Raw genomic sequence first — 25096 nt, forward strand, 5'->3', positions numbered from 1 at the left:
GTAGTTCCCTGCTGTCTGGATCAACTCCAGGTTCTGCTCTGTGGTGTTCCGAAGGAAGAGGAAAAGGAATGGGGAGCGTATGCAACCTTGCCATACTCTTGCAATGGTGATGTTGAAGGAGTCCATGATGCCCGTGCTGGCCTTGACACAGCAGCTGGAGTCACAGTTTAAGCCTTTGAAGATGTTAATATGCTGCTCTGGGATGCTGTGCTGTCTCACGATGTACCAGAATGACTGCTGATGGATACTATCAAAAGCCTTCCTGAAAATCAATGAATTGATAACAAGTGGCTTCTGGTACTCTAGGCTCTGCTGTTTGATGTTCCTGAGCATAAAGGTCTGCTCATTGCATGATCAGCCACCCCGGAAACCTGCCTGTTCTTCGAGAAGAGTATTGTCTACTTCTGCTTTCAATCTGTTCAGGAGCACCATGTTGAAGACCTTGCCAGGTATCAACAGCAGCATTACACGCCTGCAGCTGTTGCAGCCGCTGAGGATCCCATTCTTTGGCAGCTTAATGATTACTCCTCACCTCCAGTCATCCAGGACATCCTCCACAGTCCAGATCTTATTGAACAGGTCAATGAGCTCTGTTGCGACGGTGTTCTGGCCGTGTTTCAATAACCCTGCTGGTATCTTATCAATTCTCAGGTATCCTATTGTTCTTCAGAGATCCAAAGAGCCATCAAGAGCCTAATCTGGCAACTCCCCCCAGGCTGATGTTCAGCTGTTGACAGTGGGTGCAGACTTTGGCATCCCATAGCAGCACCACCAGTTGATGGACCTGGATCTCGCAGACGACATCACCTTGCTCCAATCACACGTGCTCCAAGACATGACCACCAATCTCGAGAGTAATGGTGCCAAGGTTGGTCCAGGCATTAGCTGTGAGAAGACCACAGTGATGTCAGGTCAGCAACAAGGTCCTCCCTCATCAAGGACATTGGCCACTTCCCCTACCTAGGGAGCAATATCTCCAGGGAGGGTGATGTGGGGATCAATGCCCGCACAAGAGTCAGCAAAGCAGCATCAGTCTACCAGCAGATCCACACAGTCTGGGCATTCAACCCCATCAACACGACCATGCAGCTGCGACTTTACACATCCAACCACAATCTGTGCCAGTGAGAGGTGGAAGAGAACATCAAAGTTGGGTATATTTCACCAGTTTTGCCCACGCAAGATCCTGGGCATCACATGGAGAGACAACATCACCAACGAAGAAGTGCTACAGAGGGCTGGTCAGAATTGCCTGTGGGACATCGTGACAGAGAAACGACAGAGACTGGCAGGACACACATTTCACCTCCCAGACATACGCCCTCCACAGTGGCAGTAGAATGGACACTACCAAATGGAAAAGGGTAGCAGGGCCAGCCAAAGACAACCCGGTGAGGTACATTTAAGGAAGGCCTTCAAAAGCGTGACACCTGGGCTGCAGCGAAAGAAACTGCGATGGATCATGGCTGGTGGCGGAGTCTTGCTGTCCATTGTTCCTCCAGTCCGTGTTGGACAAAGTCTAAGTCTGAATCAACTCAATGAGCCATGGGGGAGGGCAGAGGAGGCACTTACCATACACTGTTGTTGACATTTAAAGGCCAACCAGTTTTGCTTGCTGATTTACCACAGTCAGCATTCCATTCTGGAGATGAATTTAGCATGTTTGATTAATTTGAACACCTTTGACTGTTAACCTGGTGTAGATACTGCTCGCTAACATAAAAGCATATGATTATTGTAATCCCGGCAACATTTGAGACCATCGACGGGATTTTCTGCACCCGCCCGCCGATCTTCCGGTCCTGCCGCAAGTCAATAGACTTCTGGCTGGGGTGCCACCTTGCCCGCTGTGGGTGCCGCCTGCGATGGGGCCGGAAAATCCCGGCCCTAGACTTGGAAGGCCCCACAAGATGCCATCCGATTCCAGGCTTTCATACATGCATAGATATCTATCTCACACAATCAGGGGCAGCCTTGGGAATCAGTTACACTTCACAATGAATGTATACCGATACATCAAACTAGCACCGAATCCAAAGTCTCAGGCCCTCCTGAACCGTCCCCCCCCCCCACTTTGGTTGATACTGTAGGAAGCCGTGACTTGTAGAAACTCCCCAGGATGATAAGTAAGGACACAACAGCAATCTTCAGCAACCGACACAGTCATGCCACTCCTTGGTTTGCAGTCACATATCTGGAATGCATGGGTCTCCAGTTAGAAACCAGATTCTAAAAGATCCATTAGAAAACTGTAAGCTATGACGAGTGTTGCAAACAATCTTATGGTCTCCATTTGAACCCTGCTGTTCCAGGACCCAAGCAGGAACGAGAAGGTAACATTTGTTAAATTGCCAAATACTGTCAGCATGGAGTTTGAGAGAAATATTTTCACTTTAAATAGCATTAACCAGCTCTCCACTTTGTTTTGTGAATTGTCAACCAGAGTGCCTGTACAAGAAGCAAACTTAACACAAATCTGCAATTCATGCAGAATGGGCTAGGTTAACAACTGCTTTTGAGTGTACAATGAACAGTGTCCTCTCCATCTGCTCCTATTACGGTGGGGTGGCAGAGGAACACAGCGATCGTTTTTGCTACAGTCTTACACATTTTAAATGCAAATCAAACGTCTCAACAAAGAATCAATCATTTATAAAAGCACTTATTACCATAATCGCTGTATTTCAGTTTGAAGTACTGATGGATAATTTGTTATGTTCCTGAAGATGCTCGTGAGGACAGGGAATAGAGGTTTTCAAAGAAAGAACCATTTTGCTCTCAGGGAATAGATAGCCAATAGCTGGCACAATAGGTGAAATGAGCTGAATTTTCTTACCATTCTATTGGTAAGCTAATTACAAGCTGCACGCCAATGAGCACAAAATGCACCTCCCCATTCACTGGGAGTAAAACTTGTAGTTTTCATTTTGAAGTTTTCTTCCTGCCTTGAGAATTTGCAGTTTGCCCAATTCAAAACACTAATCACAGCCATTTCTTGTGTTCTATTCAGAAAGTCTCCCAGGAAAGATTCTTGGACAAAATAAGAAACAGTCCTCTCATTTGTTTTGATCACCTAAGAGGGTCAGAGTGAAATTTCCCAGATTACGCCCCCAACCCCCACCCAACCATCCTAGGTTTTTAAACCTGGTTTTACACCTCTCCCAGAAAATTACATGGTTTTATCTGAGTTGGGGAAGGTGTACACAAGGTATCGGCATTATGTGGGATAGGCTGGATAGTCCTGTTGGTCATTGTTTGGATGTTACCTTTGACGAGAATGCTGGCAGACGTCTCCTGGAGGATGCTGTGGAGCTGCAGCGGCTGACAGGCCGTGATGGTTTCCTGCTCCCAGGCACTCCGTCCACCTCTAACCTCAACTCCGGCATCTAATGGAAACACAGCCATATAAATTCCCTGCTGTTCTCCAATCCAAGCCCACACCAAGTGGGCAGTTATTATTACACATCAGGAGCACAACCGAGATACAATCATTTCTGACAGGTACAACATTAATCCCACTGTTTTCCCTGACAGTTCTTTGTCCCCCTCCAACAAAACACTCCTTGTTAGATCAATTTGAATTACATGCTCAGCAACTACCTACATTTGCGATACCATCTTTAGGGTAGTAAAAAATCACAAGCTGCTCAACAGGATTGATATCAAACAAACTTTGACACCAATCTACATAAAAAGATTATAAACCTGGTGACCAAATGCTTTGTCAAAGAGATAGGTTTGAAGGAGCATCTTAAAAGGAAGGGGGGGGTGGGGAGAGAGAAAGAGAAAGAGAATTCTAGAACTTGTAACTTGGTCAGCTGAATGTGCGGTTGCCAATGGTGAAGTGATGAAAATTGGATTTATACAGGATTAGATCAGAATTAGAACAAGACAGATCTCAGGGTTGTGGGTCTGGAGGAGGTTAGAAAGGGAGGGCCATGGTGTTAATCTGCTGAGCAGGGCGCCTGGTAAAGGAAGAAGCTGGAGCCAGTCAGCTTTCAACATAGGTTCACAAACCCAGACTTACTTTTCCCTTCTCCCCCACACAGGTGGAAACTGATTCTTTAAAAAAAAATATTACTGGTATGGTCATACTATCCAATTGCAAATAAAGCATTATAAGCTTTTAATTTAACAGTAAGTAAAGCACTGAAAATGGTGTTTATCTTAAGAACAAGCCAGATCACTGATTGTTAAATTGGATGGCAATGGAAGTGCTAGGAGGACTTGAAATGTCCCAGAGACCAAACTTGACCTTTGGTCAACAAATTCAACTCATTATCTCTGGTGGGTGATTAACAGGTGGCAGGATCACACAGAACACACGACAGTGGGCTCCAACCGACCAATCAAAACCAGCATTCACCTTGTGGGCGGGATGATGGCCGTTGGGCATAGTTTAGGTCTTCTAATCTTTCCCCAATTAGTATCAACTGCTCTTAAATTACAACTGGAGCAAACACTCAATTGTTAATGTTGCAAATATTGTGACAATGGGGGATACGATCTCAAGAATTAAAGTTTTAGACCTGAGGGGTCGCAGGACAAGTCAGCGATGTAGGCCAGTGAGCACAGCGGGGTGATGTATAAACAAGACTTGGTGCAAGTTAGGATTTGGGCAGCAGAGAATTGGACAAGCTGAGGTTTACACAGGGTAAAAGATGGGAAGGCCAACAAAAGAAAATTGGAATAGTCGAATCTGGAGGTAACAAAAGTATGGATAAGGGTTTCAGCAGCAGGGCTGGGAATGGGTGACATTGCAGCAATGGGTGTAGGCCATTTTGATGAGCGAGAGGACGTGATGCTCAGCTCAGGGTCAAATATAAGTCCAAGGTTGTAAACCTTCTGGTTTAGCCTAAGCCAGTGGCTAGTGGCCAGAGAGAGAGAGTGATAAAGAATAAAGTTAGTGGCAGTGATCAAAAAATTTAATGGCTTTGATCTTGCCTATATTCAATTGGGAACAAGGGCCAAACCTAGATGTATAGTTACATTCAAAATGAAATGCCAAACAATACACATTTGTTTAAAATTGAAGGTTTCTGTTACCAGTGAGTGTCCTTCACGATATGCTCAGTTTACCTGGAAACTGAACAATAAAGAGTAATTGCCCATTATACAAGGTCTCACAAAAGTAAATTGATCACAAACCTGACCTACAGCAGGGAGAACACCTTACGTTATTGGCTGCTTTGCAGAGCCAGTTTACATGGATACTATTGTACTTCTAATTTTATGGTTTGGAGTTGCTAGGTTTTGACCTCAGACGTGTGTTGCATAGGGGAATGTGGAATAGCAAGTTTATACTCTAAGGAGTTAATTAGAAAAAAAAATGTCGAAGCAGACAGCTGATGATATAATGCACAGATTAACATTTAATTCAAGTCCAGGTCACCCAGACTGGTTGGTTATGAGAGGTTTGATAACAAAATGTTAGCATTTTCTAACAGAATCAATCTACAAGAAAAAAGACCTGGATTGCAAAAACTGAGATTAACAGCAATTCTCCTCATACTTAAATGTGCCAAACTGTTGCATCTTATGACTGGGAACATCAGATCTGTGCAGCTTGTTGCTACTGTGATAGAAAAATTTGAACAGGTTTTGTATAAAGCCATTGGATGCACGTTGGGAGTGTTCATTTACTGGATTGGGGCATCTCGAAACTTGTCCAGTTTATTTTTCCTGCTCCCTTCAGCCGATTTTATTTTTGGCTCTAAAGCGAAAGCTAAAAAAGGTATCCAAGACGTGGGTGAATAATGGGACAAAGAACATTGTCCCCTTAACTAATAAGATTTACGGTTTGATAAATAAAGAGACTGAGGAGGAAGGTAAATTAAAGGGGATTAATTCAATGTCAAACCAGACGCAGAAAGAGAAATAGAGAGGGAAAAGAAGATTGGATTGAGTAATAGAAAACAAGAGACAGTAATGAAAATAAGAAAAAAATCTCCATCAACAATTCACTACATGAAGGAATGAGATGCCACACTTTCAATTGCTCACGTTGCGGGCCAGAGTCGTTGACTGGCAGTCTTTAACAATTATCACATTGTTAACAAGGTGCTTCTGCTGATCACTAACTTTCTGTGATGAGTATATTGGGCAATTAGTGTGCAAACCCAGCAACCTCATGCAACTCACAGGGAGGTTAAGGGCAAGATTACACTTCCACGAAGGTAATGACGGAACGGCAAAAAACTGTCCAGCAACTTGCGGCAATTCACAAGGCTTCGCTTTCTTACCACAAATTGCTGGCTAACTCTCATTAATAATAATGTACACTGTGCACATGCAATTATTAGTTCAGCAAATTCCAGCATGATGTCAGTGAGGATATACTGCATCGATTTGTTTCTTTGGAGATAAAGCAGAAGCCAGGCAATTTTGCCTTAATTAATGAGGCCCAGTACAGAGTTCTGCAAAACGTAGCTGGGACCAATTTGTAAACACATTATTTACAGCAATGCAATGGCTTTTTAAAATAGGTGCCTTGCAACATTTTCTGGTCTCCATAATGTTATAAAGATATAAAATTACTGAAAAAAGGTGCAAAGACCATTGACAAGGTTGATCCCAGAACTAAGAGGTTAGGCCCATCAGGAAAGAATGTTCAGGCTGGGAACCTTTACTCTAGAAAAGAGAAGGCTGAGTGATGACCTAATAGAGGCCTTTAATTGATGAAGGGGTTTTGTAAATAAATGTGGAAAAGATGTTCCCATCTGTGGGGGCGAACCAAAACTAGGGGCATAAACATAAGATAGGGAATTCAGAAGGAACTTCTTTACTCAAAGAATAGTTAGAATTTGGAACTCGCTACCACATGCAGTCGTTGCAGTGAATAGCAGAGATGCATTCAAGGGGAAGCTGCATAAACACATCTGATTGGCTGAGATGAAGTGTGGAGCATAAACAGGGACAGAGGCCAGTTGGGCCAAATGGTTCATTCCTATGCAGTACATTCCCTGTAACAAAAGGTTTACATTAAAAATACTGTATAATTTGTCATGAAGAGATATTAATGTTTATAATGTTATTGGAAATTTTTTAAAATAGAGTTCTAGTGGGGTCTGTGTCTATGTGTGTCTTAATTGGATTAAAGCCAGCTGGTCTGGGTGCTTTGATGTATAGTAGTTTTGAGATGTTAATTAGGTAAAAGTAAGGAGGGTAGAAGGTAAAGCGTAAATTTGCATTTGTTACAACTATTCAAAACTGCACGTGAAACCTTACACCTCACTAGAAGATGCCAAGCATTGCATTTATTTTTTTTCCTCAGCTTACTAATAAAATTGGTGGGATGAAAGGATATTATTGTTAGAAGAGGTAAAGTTAAAAGCCTAGTGATACAATGGAAAATTATACATATCTTTCTCTTTGAATGTAAAAGGAGATTGTAAGGGAGAGGCATTTTAAGATCCAACCAGTGTGAGAAGCCTCCAGCCTGTAAGCCTCAAGCTGCTGTCTGCAAAGACCCAGAGCTGAAAGAAACTCATTTTGAATGTGACTGACAGGTCGTGTTTTGCCAGGTGTCTCTTTAAATCTATAGATTTACTGTTGCCTTAACAGGGGTGATTTAATTAGGGGATTTTTGTAGTTATTATAGTAGTAATTTTGTAGATGTATGTATGTGTTTACAATCTTTGTATTAATAAATGTTTAATTTAGTTTATAAAAAAACCTCTTGAGACTCTGTGGTCTTATTACTACTGAATTCAATGCCTGCATCTTGAAATATACAAATTGCAAAAAATGGGTTATGACAGTTGTTTCAAGTTCCCTCAGATTTGAACAACTCAGCCTTTACCATTGGCTGTGTCATAATAAATTACAAGTTGTTCAAACAGCTCATTTCCGAACTCATCTGAATGAAATAAAATGCCCTTTTTGCAAAGCAAGTTCTGTCCTACAGGAGTAATTGGTATCAATTATTTTGCAGTGGTCAGCTAACATTTTTTGGGCGGTATTAGCAATTAATTTAAGTGACAGACAGTGGAGCCTGTGTGGAACCTGAGAGGGTACTAGATATAACACCACGGACAGAATAAAATTGCTGCACTCAAAGCATCTCTAAAATTTGGTCACCCAAAGACAAAAGTTTAATAATCAAATAGCTTGTTTACTTTTGTGAATTTTAGCTGATCCCTGTGAGAAGGCCATTGCCACTTATACTAAATTTCCTTCATCCATTCACAATAACATACATTGTTCGAAGCTCATTATTCAATGATGAAGACCCCATTAGCTGAGTGAATTAAAATCACGCCACAAACCTCTGGACAGGACATCATGACACACCAATGAGATGGAGCATGCTTACCATGACACACAACAGTTGGGAGTGAGCAAAGGATAGAAAAACTAAAAATAAAATCCCCATCATTGTGAAAAGGAAAAGCAAAGATTAAATTGGAGAATTTCCAAAGTTCACTTGAACCCAAAAAGTGATAACTGTAAACTAAAGACTCACTCTCACAACGTGTCATCATTAGAAACCCGCCAGGTCATAAAGCCCCTCACTGCAGAGTGTCTGTTACACTCCAGAAATCATTTCTAGGTCAGCTCACCTCAGCATCTGATGCCACACATGAATAACTGTAGTGCATCGTTTCACGAGAATCATTGCTTTCTTCACTGTCGTAATCATCCGAGGAATAATCCACGTCTTGAGATGTGGACACACCGTCCAGGTATCGGTCCGCCCAGTTTTCCACTTCAGATATTCTCTGTCTGGATTTATTTAAGATTGTACACTCTTCATTACCATTTGAAATACTGTACATGGAATTACATACAATATACAACACAGAAACAGAACTTCTCACAGTTTAACTAGTCTGTCCTCGTTTTTAAATCGACCCGAGTCTCCTCCCATTTCATCTCCCTCATTCTCATCCTTTCAGCATATCTTTCTATCCCCTTTTCTCTCTCATACTCGTCTACTTTCCACTTAAAAGCATCTAAGCTATTTGTCGCAACCACTTCTTGTGGTAGTGAGTTCCACAGTCTAATCACACTGAGCAAAGAAATTTCTCTTTTCTCACGCCCTCTTGGACTTCTTCATGTCTACCCTGTCCAACCAATCCATTAATTTATAGACCTCAATCAGGTCACCTCCAGTCTTCTCTTTTCTAAAGAAAAAGCCCCTGTTGAATCTTTCCCCATAGCTGTAATTTCTCAGTTTTAGTACCATCTTTTTTTCCAGTGTTTCTACATCCTTTTCCTATAATGGTGAGCAGAACTGTGCACATTACTGTAAGAGTTTGACACAAGTTGACTGCAACTTCACCATTTTTGAATTCTACATGCCTAGAAATAAACCCAGTGCTTTGCTGGCATTTTTAAATTGTATCTGAAGAACGTTGATGCATACAGATTTGCATCGGGTTCAGCAATTTCAACATCACATGCAACAGGTTAGAAGAGTCAGTTCTCTAAGCAACCTGTGTCCATCCGAAAATGGTCCTTTCACTCTCAGGGCCAGTTCAGAGTCCAGATCAGACAGATGGGTTGAAGCCTCTCTCCAGTGGTTGGAAATAAATCACCTTGGGTGTTTTCAAACTAGTTTCAATTAGATACAAGGGTACAGGAATACAACTGTTTATAGCCCAGCCATAATGAGCAATCTCATCTCTGGTCTTCTGGTTCACAACTATCCAATTAGTCCCCACAAGCCACACCCCCTTTCTCTACCCATTAAACTCATTCATACCCTCAATCTTTTGTTTATGTCCACTCATTAGTTCCACAAATAAAATGTATGGCTTTGAAAATTTGCAGCATTCTGTTTTTAATATATGGAACTCACTGGGAGAGGAGAGCAGCAGGTTTGGCAGATGGATTTGCACCCATGGGTCTGCCCTGTTTTCAGGTCTGGCAAACCTACAGTGTGTATCCAGCATTCCTTTATTTCCATTCTAGGCTGACCTGACTTTGTGCTGCTTTTCACCATCCTTTCTATTGCAGATTTGTTGGTTTTTGTAATTTCTTTTTGTCGACTTGCTGGGGTGACATTTTACATCATTTAACAGGAATCGACATCTATATTAAAGGAGTTCACTGCTCATTCAGCCTGCCCTTCAATGACTGTAACACCTGTTATAACGATATTCTGTCTTGCACACTTCAAAGAGACTTGCTTATCATTCAGTTCTGAAGAAGGATAAACCCCAGGATCATTAATTCATCTTTTCTCTAATGAAGTTGATAGTGCTACTGTGGGTGGTTCCAACCTTTCCAATGTTCTTATTTAGATAATACTGATGTCTGTTGCCATACCTGTTGTAGCCGGGTATTCCATTTTGTACCTCCGATTTTACTCCTCTCTCTGGAACCAATCCATTTAAGGAATACTGCAATCATAAGAGAAACTTTAGAAAATATTTCTTACTGAAACGCCAATCACCCAGTAATTTCAGTTTCTAAAATCTGGACAATAATGCAGTAATTATTCTTTTCTCCCAGTCTTTAGAGATCTTGCACCAATTCCTAGTTGAGAGCGCGTGAGAGAGCATACGAGCATACGAATTAGGAAGAGTAGGCCACTCGGCCCCTCGAGCCTGCTCTGCCATTTAAGATCATGGCTGATCTGATTGTAACCTCAACTCCGCATTCCTGCCTAACCCCCAATAACCTTTCACCCCCTTGCTTATCAAGAATTTACCTACCTCTGAATATTTTAAAGGTAAAGACTCTGCTTTCACCATCTTTTGAGGAAGAGAGTTCCAAAGATTCACGGCACTCAGAGACAAAAATTTCAACTATGTCTTCAATGAGTGACCCTTATTTTTAAACAGTGACCCCTAGTTCTAGATTCTCCCACAAGAGGAAACATCCTTTCCACAACCACCCTCTCAAGACCCCTCAGGATCTTATATGTTTCAATCAAGTTTCACCCTTATTTTAGATTGTCTGTCCATGTTTGCTTCCTACCAAAATGCATCACCTCACACTTCTCCGCATTGAACTTCATCTGCCACCTATCTGCCCACTCCACCAACTTGTCTATTTCCTTTTGAAGTTGTACATTCTCCTCCTCACAGTTTACAACACTCCCGCGCTTTGTATCATCCGCAACGTTTGAAATTGTACCCTGCGCACCAAGATCTAGATCATTAATATGAGATCAGGCAAATAAGGCTCTCAATACTAACCCCTGGGGAACTCAACTACAAACCTTCCTCCAGCCTGAAAAATATCCACTGACCATTACTCTCTGCTTCCTATTTTTCAGCCAATTTTGTATCCACGTTGCTACTGTCCCTTTTATTCCATGAGCAATAACTTTTCTCAAGTCCGTTGTGTGGCACTGTATCAAATGTCTTTTGAAAAGGCATGTACACCATGTCCATGTTCATCAGGACTTGTCAGCCCGCAGTTCTAACAATTTGCTAAGTACCACTTCCTTGTAATTTTCTGGAGTTCTTCCCTCCCTTCCATTTCCTGATTTACATCTATTTCTGGGTTGTTACTTGTATTCTCTATCGTGAAGACCGATAACCTGCTAACAAAATGACTGCAGTTGCACAACACTGGTTCAAAACAAAATATCATCCAATTTTTCTCTCCCTTTAAGTGTATGTTCCGGCCAAAAATCAGCTTTTATTTTATATTTTTCCTTTGCATCTAATCACATCTTTACCATGCTACATCGCTATGTTATTAACTGTATTCCTGACTAATTATTCTAATTCAAAGAGCTTGAACAAAATTCAGATTCTTCAGTGATTTGAATCATCAGCAGTGACCATTACTACCAAGAAACAGAGCCATTTGCCAGTCACAAATGCCTTTATCAAAATTTACCTTGTTTTTATTTGAGCTGTGATTTCTTTCCAAAGCAGTACGCAATCCATTATTGCTGTCGTAAAGACCCTTGTTGGCCTCCCTAAAAATGCAAAGGTTAACAATGGGCCATTGAAAACTAGAGTGATTTGCTAATCTATTCAGAAAAATTACTTCAGAACATGGGGAACAATATGCATTTATATCAGTTCTGAATAAAGGGCATCGACCTGAAAGGTTAACTCTGTTCCTCTCTTCACAGGTGTTAGCTGACACTGCTGAGTATTTCTAGCATTTTCTATTTTTATTATGCATTTATATAGGAACAAAGGAAACAGGGGTGGAAGTGGGCCATTTTGGTCCCTCGAGCCTGCTCCACCATTCAACTAGATCGTGGCTGATCTTCGACCTCAGCAGCATTTTGCTGCACTATCCCCATGTCCCTGGATATCTTTAATATCTATAAATCTATCAATCTCAGTCTTGAACACACTCAATTACTGAGCCTCCACAAACCTCTGGGTAGAGAATTCCAAAGATTCACCACCTTCCGAGTGAAGAAATTCCTCTTCATCTCGGTCCTAAATGGCCTGCCTCTTATTGTAAGGCTGTGCGCTCCCTGGTTCTAGACCCCTCCACCCTCCGCCTCCCAGGCAGGGGAAACATCCTTCCGACATCTCCCCTATTGAGACCTGTAAGAATTTTGCATGCTTCAAGGAGCTCACCTCTCATTCTACTAAACTCTGGAAAATACAGGCCCAGTCTCTTCAATCTCTCCTCTTGGGAAAATCCCACCATCCCATAGAGCATTTTTAACACAGTAAAACGTCCTAAGGTGCTTCGTAGGAGGATTGTCAAATAAAATTTGACACGAGCCACAGAAGGAAAACATTGGGAGAGGTGACCACGAGTTCGGACAAAGAGGTCAGTTCTAAGGAGCATCTTAAAGAGGAGGAGGAGGGGTTTAGGAAAGGAATTCTGGAGCTTAGGGCCTCGACACCTGAAGGTATGGTCTCCAATGCTGGAGCAATGAAAATTGAGGATGTGTAACATTTTGCCAGGAGATTTAACTAACCCGTGATCACGTTTAACCTAATATCGGATCAGATTTTACTTTTAGTAGCAAAACAGTGGTAAATTAGAGATTTTTTTTAAAATGAAGTAAATTGTATGGCAGGATAAGGGTATTGACTTCTACACACTGTCTAGTGGCCACTTCCATGTTGGGAAACTGTTTTTGCATTAGATGCAATGTCTATTGCGCCAATGCTCTCAAGAGTGGCCCGCTGTGCTTGCCATAGATTAGCCGTGGTGCACAGTGTGATGGGGCGGGGCGGGGAAGTAATGGGCCCACTACACAATAGCACAAACAGATTACAAGAGCGGAATGACATATGAAAATGAACATCTTAGATACACCTTGTAGTCTTAGGTTGATCCCAGTGAACATTTCAAGACTGAAAATCAATTTTAAATCCTTAAACATAAATAAAGATAACCTACTGAAGCATCTGTATCTGATTCATGGAAACTTCACTCTCTTCATTTAGTTTCTTCATGATTTCCTTCGTCCTATTTGGAAGAAATGGAATTATTCAAACAAAGCTTCTTTAAGGGCTCTTTTGCCCTGAAAAATACACACACACGCACGTGTCACACAATCCAGGTGAAAATCTCAAGACACACCTAACTCCCAGGCCTTGTGATTACAGCTCTTATCTAGTCACTACAAAATAACTGGCCAAGTGTTCACACTTTTCAGGAGGCTGTTCAGCATGTTCACTGAGTGGCCAATTGTGGAGAATCAGTTTTCAATGCATCTGTTGGCATGACTTCTGCTACATAAAACACAATTGGCTATTTGTTCTGCTTCTCAAATGATACATACCAATATCCCTTTTCAAAAATCACATTTCACTCCATTTATACAAAACAAAGTTTTTCTAAGGACTTTACCAGTAGGTCACAAAAGATCTGTAGAGCCATTGTGCATTTTATAATGCTCTGATTTTGGCACCAAACAGAAGGACACTTTCTCCTTCTTATGTAGAATGGGAAGCTAAATACAAGTTAAAGCAATCTACAGCAACATGCGGTTATATAGAAAGTTTAACGTAGTAAAATTTCACGAGGTATTTTACAGCAGCATAAATCAGTCAAAAAAATTTAAATCAAAGGAGGCAGTATTAGGACAGGTAATCAATGGCTTGATCAAAGAGACAGGTTTTAAAAGAACGTCCTAAAGGAGGACAGAGGCATGGCGACGCAGAGGGGTTTTGGAAGGGAAATCCAGAGCTCATGACCTAGGCAGTGAAGGCATGCTGAATGTGTACTATTTGGTTAGGAGACTCGAAATGAGACATAAATTGGACTTAGCCAGCCAGTGGAGGAGTGAAGGAAGTCAGGAATACACGAGAGAGATCGGAATTGAAGACATGCAGGTTTTCTGAGTGGTCTGTGGAACGGAGGAGATTACAGAGAAAGGAGGCCATGAAGGCATTTGAACATCAGGTCTAGAATTTGAAATTTTTGGTATTGCTGGACCGGGGGCCAATGTAGGCCAGGCACTACAGGGCGATGAATCAACAGGGCAGCTCAAGTTAGGATACAGGCAACAGAGTTTTGGATAAGCTAGTGTTTATGTAGGATGATAAACTGCTAAAATACTACAAAGCAGATAATTCCAACTACAATGACAGCAGTTTGAGGGTCAACTCTCCAAGTCAAACACTACGATTAGACAGAAAAATATTGTAATTCAGATGTCAGTATTTGTTTGGTATAAACCCTTATTTACTTACCGTTCCTGATCAAGTTGATGATCGGTGAGCTCATTTTTGCATTTGTCTAGTCTAGCTTCCAGAATGGAAGTCGCCGTTTGGCTCTGAAGCAGGGAACTTCTCAAATGCTCATTCTCCTGCAATAAACAAGCATAGCCCAACACTGAAACTTCAAATAACAAATAACAGTTGTCCTTCAGAAGGTTACAGGTTCAAGTCTCACTCCAGCCACTTGAGCACAGAGGCTAACATTTCGGTGCAGTACGGGGAAGGAGTGCTGTATTGTCAGAGGTGCTGTCTTTCAGATGAGATTTTAAACAACGGCCCCGTCCACCCTCTTGAGGTGGACGTATAAGATTGTGATTCACTATTTGAATAAGAGAAAAGGAGTGTTCTAGACAATATTTACCCCCTTAAATCAACATAACCAAAACAGATGATCTAATCATTATCACATTGTGACATGTGCAAGCATGGCGTGTGCAAGTTTGGCTGCCGCATTCCCTACATTACAATAATGACCACACTTAAAGTACTTCATTGGCTGTAGCGCTGGTGGGAACACTGGAGGTGATGAAGGGCACTATATAAACACCAACCTTTCTTTCACTGTTTAGAAGGGTATTGTAAGAGGAAGATTTTTAAGTGGCCGATGCTTTGCAGTTACTAGAGCAGGAGCGTGCATTTGGTGTAACACAGTGATACATATAGCTGCATCACTTAATTTTAACAAATCACATTCCGATAATCCACAGGTCTTGGGTGTCGAACTTTAAAATTTATCCATCCAAGGGGTTATAGCTTTTGCTAAAACGGCAAACTTAATTTTCAAACAGGCCAATAAGAAGTAGAGGTGCACAGAAGGCCATTTGGCCCATTGTGCCTGTGCTGGTTATATAAAAAAAAATATTCAGCTTAATCCCACTTTCCAGCCCTTGGTCTGTAGCCACGTAAGTACTAACATGCATATCAAAGTGCTTTCCAAATGAGTTTAGTAGACTGTAGGTGGTAGCATTGTCTCTGTACTGGAAGGGTTAATCAAGCTCTACACATGCACTCAGTTACGAATATTTTTCAGTTACGAATATTTTTTCTCAAGTTGAAAGAACTGGAACACAGAATTCTGCAACGTAAACAATTTGAAATGAACCTTTCCTCACAGATACTAATTGAGTAATAATTACATGGCACAACTGCAGCTAAATCACAACCAGCACCCTGGGATTTATGGACAGTTTGGGGAGATTGTGGCATAGTGCTAACATCACTGGGCTAGTAATCCAGAGATGAAAGCTAATAACCTGGGAACATGGGTTCAAGTCCCACTGCGGCAGTTGGTGGAATTTAAATTCAATTAATAAATCTGGGATATAAAGCTGTTCTCAGTAATGGTAACCATGAGACTATCATTGATTGTTGTCAAAACCCATCTGGTTCACTAATGTCCCTTAGGGAAGAAAATCTACCATCCTTATTTGGTCTGGACTACATGTGACTCCAGACCCTACAGCACTGTGATCGACTCTTAAACGCCCTGAAAAATGGCCTAACAAGGGCAATTAGGGATGGGCAACAAATGCTGGCCTTACCAACGACACTCGCATCCCGTGAAAGAATAAAGAAAAAGAAAATTAAGATATTTATCTGAATAATGATAACCAACCTATGATTCAACGTGATTAGACATCATTCACAAGCATTGCATGAATTGGGTCACTTGGCTAGGGCACATTTGGCATAACAAGTATCTCCAGACTGCAATTTAGCCTACACCTCCATGTCTGTTCATCTCAGTTGGGCAGCAGAGCTCGCATACTTTCAAGATCTCAAAAGGTATTGAGTTTTTCTCAACACTATCCATTACATCTCACTCCTAAAGCAACATAAACAAAGGCCTCTTTTTAAAAAATCAACTAAGGATGCTATTTGGGCAGTTAAACCCCTGGGCTTTGATTAACCTAACTCAGGCTTTGAATCTAGTCAGCTCAGGTGTCGGTTATTTCTCTGTGTTGTGTTGAAGCCTCAAAAAGATTGCACTTGAATTATTTATTATGGGTTTTATCAGGGGGAAGAGCTGACAATTAAATCATCGAATCATACAGAACAGAAGAAGGGCATACAGCCCATCATGCTTGGGCCTGCTTTTAGGAGGAGCTGTCCAATTAGTTCCACTCTGACTCTTTCCCCACAACCCTGAAAATATTTCGAGTATAAATCCAGTTAACCTTTAGCAAATTACTCATGAATCTGCCTCCCTCAACCTTTCAGGTAGTGCATTCCAGATCATAACTCTGTAAAACCAATTCTCCCATCTCCCGCTCTGACAACATCATCCCAAAGGTAGCACAAATCTGGAATAACTCATCCAATAAGCCTTGTGGATAATGAGAAGCGGGATAAGCCAAGTTTATTTTGGTTCTCTGCCAATTATAAGCTCTGTGCATTTGTTCTACTCAAATATTGGTTTTATTTTTCAATGGTGTGAAATAGCTCCTTCAGGGACTGCAACAATAGACGCGGCTCAAAACACACTTATGCATTCTTCCGCTATTTATCACTCAAGCTCCCACAGAAGCAAGGAATTTGAGAAATCCAAAGAGGTCGCCAAGACAACAGAATATCAAAGCAAACACAGCAGGGCGTGAGGAGTCTCTAATTTCCATCTGCTCAGGAGATGAATGGGAACTCCAGAAATACAAGAGATCATTGCATTGATTTATTTTTTAAAGTTAATATAATCCAAAATGGTTGCAACACAGTCAAAAAAACCCCACACATACCTGTGTTAATTCATCCAACTGTTCCTTCAGAGCAGAGATGTCCCCTTTGGAATTTGAATTCCACAACTCTTCATTACGCTGGAGAAACACAGCAATGATAGACATGTAAACGATACAGTCAACTAGAAGATTTCACAACGTTTACACAGCTAGCAAAATATTACAGCTTAAACATTGTGTTAGGCTATTGGGCTTTTAAGAATTTCCACAATGTGTACTTTTCTTTTTGGACATCCCCAAGATCATGGAAGGTTAGAATCATTCAGCACAAGAGGCCATTCAGCACCACAGGCTCTTGGAAAAAGCAATCCAAATAGTCTCACTCTCCTGCTCTTTCCCCTTTGCCCTGCAATTTCTCCCCCTCTAAGTGTTTATCCAATTCCCTTTTGAAAATTGCTATTGAATTGGTTTCTGCCAACTTTTCAAGCGAAGATTTCCACAGCATAACAGAGTAAAAAAAAATTCTCATCTCCACTCTGGCTTTTTAGCAAATTATTTTAAATCTGCGGTCTCTCCTTCCTGACACATCAGATGAACAGGTTCTTGTCGTTTACATATCAAACACCCTCCGAATACCATTATCAAATCTCCTCTTCACTTTTGCTGCACTAAGCGAGAACAATCCCAGCTTCTCCAATCTCTTCAGATAGTTGAAGTCCACACCCTCAGTGCTATTCTAGTAAATGTTGTAAAGTGCAGTGCCCAGAATTGGACCCAATACTCCAACTCAAACCCAACTGATGGTTGATAAATGTTCTTTTCAGATAATGGAAAGAATATCTGCAGAATGTAACTGGTCAGAGTTGAGTAACAAATCGAAATGTTAGATTGTCATTGTGGGTTATAGGGAACGGGAGAGGGGCAAGCAGAAAAACTGCTGTTTGAGTCTTTCCTCCCTACTTATCCCCCCTCCTCCTCCTCCAACATTACTAAACTAACCTGCTATTAAAATACCCCCTTTATTTTGTAATTTAAAAAACACATCAGACAGTGTACTTTAGTACTATCTTTACTCTGCCAATACAGCCATGTATAACCTCCAGAAGGCACATCTATGAAGTATATTGAATCTTCACATACTTTGCTTTAATTAAAGCTTGCCTTAAAAGGGCGTTGATGACCATGAACTTCCATTGGATTGGTCCATGATTATGCTTGGCAAAGTACTGCAGTGCTTTGCCGTCGCCTTCTGCAGTCTGGCTGACCAGGAAACTCTTCCGCTCTTTACCGCCTGCCATCAGGCGTATTGGAAGGATTGACAGGCTGATAATCAACCTGTTTGACCACATTGTGAATGGCCATCAAGTTTTGAAGTGGAGCTTGAACCGGAGCTTCGGGCCCAGAGGTGGGGATGCTACCCACTGTACCTCAAGACCGCCCTGTACCAACTTGTACACATTCTGCGAGCAGTGAGTCGATAAACCAAGCAGTTTTAGCTCACTTGCAAATCAGCAGTGCATCTAACAGAATGGAAAAAAGGTCGCTGTGTAGCATTAGTGACTGATTCAAGACTTATAGCTATGAAAGACACTGTACTGATATAATTCTGAATTAATTTTAATGCGTACTTTATAAAGATAGAATATTGAGCTTTAAAGTAATATATCTACAAAAGTTGCACAAATGCAGCTGTAGGATCATGTAACAGCGCTTGTTTTAATTCGACAGAGGCTGGCTGGGGTGAGATGAATTAAAGCAGAAAGCTGCTTGGTGCAGCAGAAACACCAGTATAGACCTGTTGGGCTGTGTGGCCTGGTTCTGTGCTGCAATATTCTATGTAACCCATGTCGTTTTTGTACAACTCTTACGCTGCTCAGCTTTGGAGCTGTAAAACTTGGAAGACGAAGACATTCAGCTGGCAATTTAGAAATTCATGCAGCGTCAGCAGTAACAATCCAAAAAAAGTTCTGGACTAGATAGGAACACTCAAACAGGCTAAGCTTTAATTAGAGTGAAGTGTGTGAAGATTCGATAGTCTTCCTAGATGTGCCTTCTGGAGGTTATACATGGCTGTATTGGCAGAGTAAAGATAGTACTGAAGTACACTGACTGTCTGATGTGTTTTTTTAAAAATAAAAAATAAATGGGGTATTTTAATAGGTTAGTTTAGTACTTTTGATATGGATCAGCTCAGGCAGTGAAAGATCGTTCCCTCCCTTTTGTTTTATTGCTGCCTTCTAAAAACCTGCCCTCTATTAAGACCAAAAATATGTTGAAGAAATGAAAAAAAAGTTTTTTGTTCAAATTGTTACATTATAGTGAAAAATCCCCTTCATTAAGGGATAAACCAGACTAACTGATAATGTAACAATATTCTTTGGAGCTTGACGGGTTTAGGTACCTTTTTCATTCGGTCAATGACTGCCTGTAGATCGGTTACCTCGGTTTCATGACGCTTCTGCATTTCTGCCATTTTTGCCTCGAGTTTCGACTGCTCCTGGAATGGGTGAAACTTGAACAGTGAGCTTCTGTTCGTCAGAGTGAACAAGCAATCTTTGTTGTCAAAAAGACCTGTTTTCAGCATGCTACACCAGTCAACGACAATAAAAAGAACAGCGTATTGAGCTACTGAAGCAACGTAACACTGCCTTCAAACTGGAACAGTACAAGACTCCGTTTCTTTAAAAAGGATAATGCTCGGGATTCGTCTCTCCAGCTCCTCTTCCCATCTCCTAAAGAGCGTAACACAGAAGAAGCATTTTTGCTGAAGATTTATAATGGAATTTACTTGTTTAATTCCAACTTGGTTCAATGTGGGCTAAAAATCAACTTCACACTTCATATATTAGTTCTGAAGCAACAGAAATGGTAATTTTGTTTTAAATCAGCTTCTCTCTGCACAGGTGCTGTCTGACCTGAGTGTTTCCTGCATTTGTCGGTTGAAATTTCAGATTTCCAACATCCGCTGTATTTCGTCCACCTGCTCTTCTCTCAGACAGATTTTCCATTTGTCCTTTATTTCTCCCCTCACCCCCCTCGTTCTGCACTTGCTTAAAAGCTTTTTCTCTCTTGACGTCTTCAGCTCTAACACAAGGGGTTGGATTTTCAGTTCCCGCCAAGGCCCGGATCGGAAGCGGGCGGGAGTGAAAAATACGCCCCCGGTCATCATGCCAATTCCCCAGCTCCGTTCCGCTTCCAGGCCATTTTTGGAGGCAGGATTGGGGGCCACAGGGCAGCCAATCATATTAAAAATTACCTTCATTTCGGCTCATTAAAAAAAAACTGCAGAGATTTTCCGGTTGCTCATGGAGGTTGGTACCAGATACATGAGCAGCCATAGGCTGTCCTGTAGCGGGGACCCTACCCACCTCCCCCACTCTGCCAGGTTCATTTACAGCAAGTCCTCACTTAAAGTTGTGGTTGCATTCCTGAAAATCACAACTTAACGAAACATTGGCTTCCATAGAAACCAATGTTAAAACTGTAGTTAGGTTCTGTTGGATCTTTCTTATCTGAAAGAAAATTAAAACATTATGAACCTATAAGTTGAAATATTTTACAATTGCCAAGTTCCTACTGTTAACAGGAGCATTTAAAAGAAAAAGTATTGTAGCAGCCCCAGTTCAGCACTCCTGCACCATTGGGACCCCCGCTTCCACAACATCGGAACTCCGGATTCGAATTGGATTCGGATCTTCAACGGGAAGCGGCGAGAGAGTTGGAGGTTCAATGAGAGGGTGGGAGCATGTCACAACCTGGAGGTCGGGCAGCAGGGAGAAGCGACTCCAAGATGGCACCAGATCAGGTCACGTGGGAAACTACATTAAACTGCTCAATGAGATTACAAGCCCCATTAACTTACCGATGTTAAAGTGAAACAACGTTAAAATAGTGCAACACTGAACGAGGAATTACTGTATTAAAATCAAGCCATTAGGGCGCGTGGAAATAATGCTCAATTTTCTTCAAAAGATGTAATCAGCAATGTGAATGATGAAATTGTTCTGTAGCGTGAGATTTTGCAAAGATACTTCACTTTAGAGAGAGCACATTCAGGCCGTCAATCTGTGCTAGATACCGGTGAGAATACAACATTCCCAAACACTAAAATCTAATGCCCCAGTATAAAGTTCCTTACTGCCTTCCATCTGTAACCTACAAATGCTACAGGCCACCAGAAGATGCATTTATTTCCTGTCAACAGAACAGCAGGTATAAAGCCTTGACCATCAATTTGGAACATATTACAAAGAAGCGATGTGCGAGAACAAATGAATCTTTTTGCTGAGTGATCAAAAATGTTGTGGGGACCTCCCCCACAGCTCAGTTGACAAAGCCCAAAAAAGGTCACGTGTTCAATTCCTGGTCTGGATCTACAGCTGGAGATGAGAATCAAGCTGGTTTCCCCATTTCCAATAAACAAGCCAACAACAACAGACCACCACCTTGAAAAAATGGCAGAAAGGCACAATGGGCTGAATGGTCTCTTTCTGTGCAATAAGGTTCTACAGGGGCAGTATTAACTCCCCCACCCAAAAAAAGGGTGGACTAGGGTCAGCCAAGAAGATAAAATCTTAACATTTTTTGAGCTTTACTCTAAGCCACCTCAAAACCTCCCACCTCCTTTTAACAGAGGTGTGTGAAAGTGGTGCAGGTGCCTCTCAGGAGGCAAGTCAGTTAGTGGAGTTTAAGGAGGTTGTGTGCCTCCATTTTAACAACCTTTTAATTTTTAAACTCAGGTTGACCGTGTTTCCCAGGTTTCAGGAAATCTGGCAGGTGAACAGAGACGAGAAGGCTGGGTCCATGAGACAACTGCCTTTATAGCACTGCTTGTGGGCCAGGAGCAGCAGGATCGTTTCCTCCAGGTCCAATGTGTAAACCAGTGATCTCCTCCCCTATTCGACACCACCCCGCCCTCCTCCCGTGGGTAGGTGTCAAGATTCACTTCCAAAGGGACTCTTGAATGGGAGGCATTAAAAATGCAAAGTGCTGGACTTAAAATCAATGGTAATTCTGTCAAGACAAATGGGAGAACTGCTAACCAGCCAGATACCCAACAGACATTGAAAACCCCCTGTGGAGGATGAAATAACTCACTCCATCTCCTGTTGGTTCCACTATCTTGAAATGTGTCAAAAGTTTCTGAATTGAAAGATCAAAAATGTGATTACTTGTTCGAAAGCAATGATTGCAAGTCATGGCAATTCAAATTCCTTCTTGAAATATACAGTCAGGAGGTTTAAGAACTAAATCTGCCAAGCCAGACGCAGAAGTCATCAAAGTGATCTGAAAAAACTGAAGTGAGCTGTAAGGAATCGCTCTCTTTCTTTCTCCCTAAAGCTAAGATTGTCTCCAAAGTGTAGTTACCCGAACTTCAGTTCAACCCCAGGATGTTAAAGGAAACCAGTTAACTTCAAACATTCACCAATCTATGCCTCAAGGACAAGCAAAGAGCTTAATCGTATATTCCTTTAGCTTTTATCTGGACTCTAACTTTTCCTACTTCTGAGATGTATGAGCACACATGCTTCTTTTACTCCCCCCACCCACCCCCCTTGGGTTTAACAACCAATAAACATGTTCTTTGAGCCAAGAAAACCTGGGTTTGATTGGCTCCTTATTAAAAAGTAAATGCATTTGGATTGGAAAAGGCTTCTTTGGGGAAAAAGAAATTTTAAAAATCCCTTTGTTGCAACCAACTGAGGGGGCTGAATAATGAGGAGTCAGTTCACTCCTCCTCACCCTGTTGTAACATTGCACTGCACTATTTTCTTGGAGCAATTCTCCTATCATCCCAAGGGTTAAAAAGGGATGCTGTTTTAATTGGAGTCCGGGGAAAGTTTATGCAACAACATTCCTGCACATTCTCCAGCTGGAGAATTTGAAGAATGCAGCGCAGTAAGTAATTAATAATTTCCCAACAATTAAAGGCACAGAGTTCATATCAGCTCATACACTCGGATCTCACCTCTCCTCGGATTTTCTGCTCAAGTTTCGTTGCCTGCTGTTGCATATCTTCTTCCATTTCAGCCAGCCGCACCTCAGCCATTTCCTCTGTCCTACAACATGATAATGGAGTAGTTTGTACGGTATTTACTGTAGGTTAAGATGAATTGTTCTCTCTTAGGGAAGTAGTATTTCAAAACAGCTTTGGGAATTACATTTGGGTGAAAAAGCTGGTTAGGCCATGTGTATGAAAGGGTAACTGTTAGTCAGGGAAACTCACCAAAATATTACCCAGTGCATTCGCATAAAGAAAGCTTTTCATCACTTCATTGTGGCCTTGCAAGTTTACAAAGCACTGATGTGACTTTATGTTGATTGAACTTTTTAAGTTTCATCAACATAAAATTAATGCAAGGCTTGAAATAGGTGACAGCTATGGGGGAGATCTCCACTCACTCCCTGTGCATAATACTGATCCTACAGTCTTCCAAACTCTATAAGCTTAAGAATAAATGCATTCATGAAGTTATCAAGATGCCTACACCCACAATGAGGAATGTGATACACCACATACTGCTCTTGGAATTTCTCCTCATCATGTTGGTGACACGAATGTAGACATTAAAGTTTGATACCTCATAACGCCAATTACTACAAATCTCATCTCTACACATTCTCTTGGCTTTGGCGTCACTGAGCTCCCTTGTAAATGTATGTACGCCACAAATCAGGAGCTTACCTTTACCTTTCAATATGTAGTCATACAATAGCATGGTGTAACAGATCGCAACAATAAAGCCCCCTAATTACACAAATCTGATACCGTTAACTCACACGTGCCTCCACATGCACTTTCCCAGTCTTTCAAAAGGCCAGCAGATTAACACTGTACCGAGACAGTGCCAAATCCAAACCATCAAGTTGTTTTATTTTAGTCAATAAGTGAACACCAGTATTAGTTACAGCAGACCTCATCTTTTTTCAATTCAATTTATTACCTCCTCGTAATAATAGAAGAAAATAATAAACTATGCCATACTATCCCTCATTACCAACTAACTAAATCAGTCTAGCTCTCTCAAACGAAGCCGGGATCTGTTCCCTCACCTGTCTTCACAACTGACTCCCAGCCAACCATGGGCGGAATTTTACAGCCCCTCCCACAGGCAGGATCTTCCGGTCCCGCTGAAGTCAATGGGCTTTTGAACGGCTCGCCGCATTTTATGGTCCCACCCCCACTGCAATCGTAAAATTCTGCCCCATGTGTTTGTTGCCTCACCACTGACAAAGTCAGCAATCCAACTGTTGACCTTCTCCTCATTCACCAGTAGAGCTACCAATTATACAGGCTAGGACGGCCATGGTTGGAGAACCTAGAACCTACATCCTACTGTTTTCATTATTATTTGGTCTACCCTGGCACAATGGGATCCATTTTGATTTTAGGATGGGTGGGAAGGCTGCAGTCACCAAGTGTGGGAATCCAGTAGCAGCATCACCCAGATTACCTCTGTGGGCCCTGGAGGTGCTCACTTGCTCCTCCAAGGCTGAGAAAAATAATTCAGGACTTAACCTCTGCTGGGTCTCTTGCTGCTGATTGTCCATGGGTCTGGTTGAAGCCCACACTATTCATGCTCCCACCTAGTTCCCATTTCAAATAGAATTCAGGGTCCAATTTACATCATAGAAACTTATTTCCATATTAGAGGGGCCTATTGCCTGGAACTTTGGTCACCTGATGGTAGGCTCTTTTCAAAATTAATATTAATGGGGTGGTGAGATCATTAAAGAGCCTTACGTGTCAAGTTTAGTTTTGTAACATTCCATAACCATAAGTGGTGTCATATCTTTACAGGACTAAAATAGGTAGCC

General features: G+C 41.6%; 1 protein-coding gene across 2 annotated transcripts in view; it reads right to left on the reverse strand.

Annotated features, from left to right (window-relative positions):
* The window catches only part of rasef2 (RAS and EF-hand domain containing 2), a 76651-nt gene that overhangs the window by 13201 nt on the left and 38354 nt on the right, over positions 1-25096 (reverse strand). For both annotated transcript variants that reach the window (XM_078530424.1, XM_078530422.1), the window contains exons 3-11: positions 23247-23337; positions 19680-19775; positions 17339-17416; positions 14580-14695; positions 13282-13350; positions 11800-11881; positions 10273-10346; positions 8562-8724; positions 3267-3386 (exon numbers count right to left, since the gene is read on the reverse strand). In XM_078530424.1, coding sequence (XP_078386550.1) covers positions 3267-3386; positions 8562-8724; positions 10273-10346; positions 11800-11881; positions 13282-13350; positions 14580-14695; positions 17339-17416; positions 19680-19775; positions 23247-23337 — 889 coding nt within the window. The remainder of the gene's footprint in view (positions 1-3266; positions 3387-8561; positions 8725-10272; positions 10347-11799; positions 11882-13281; positions 13351-14579; positions 14696-17338; positions 17417-19679; positions 19776-23246; positions 23338-25096) is intronic.

Source organism: Cetorhinus maximus, chromosome 26 (assembly GCF_964194155.1).
Source record: "Cetorhinus maximus chromosome 26, sCetMax3.hap1.1, whole genome shotgun sequence".
NCBI classification, from domain to species: Eukaryota; Metazoa; Chordata; class Chondrichthyes; order Lamniformes; family Cetorhinidae; genus Cetorhinus; species Cetorhinus maximus.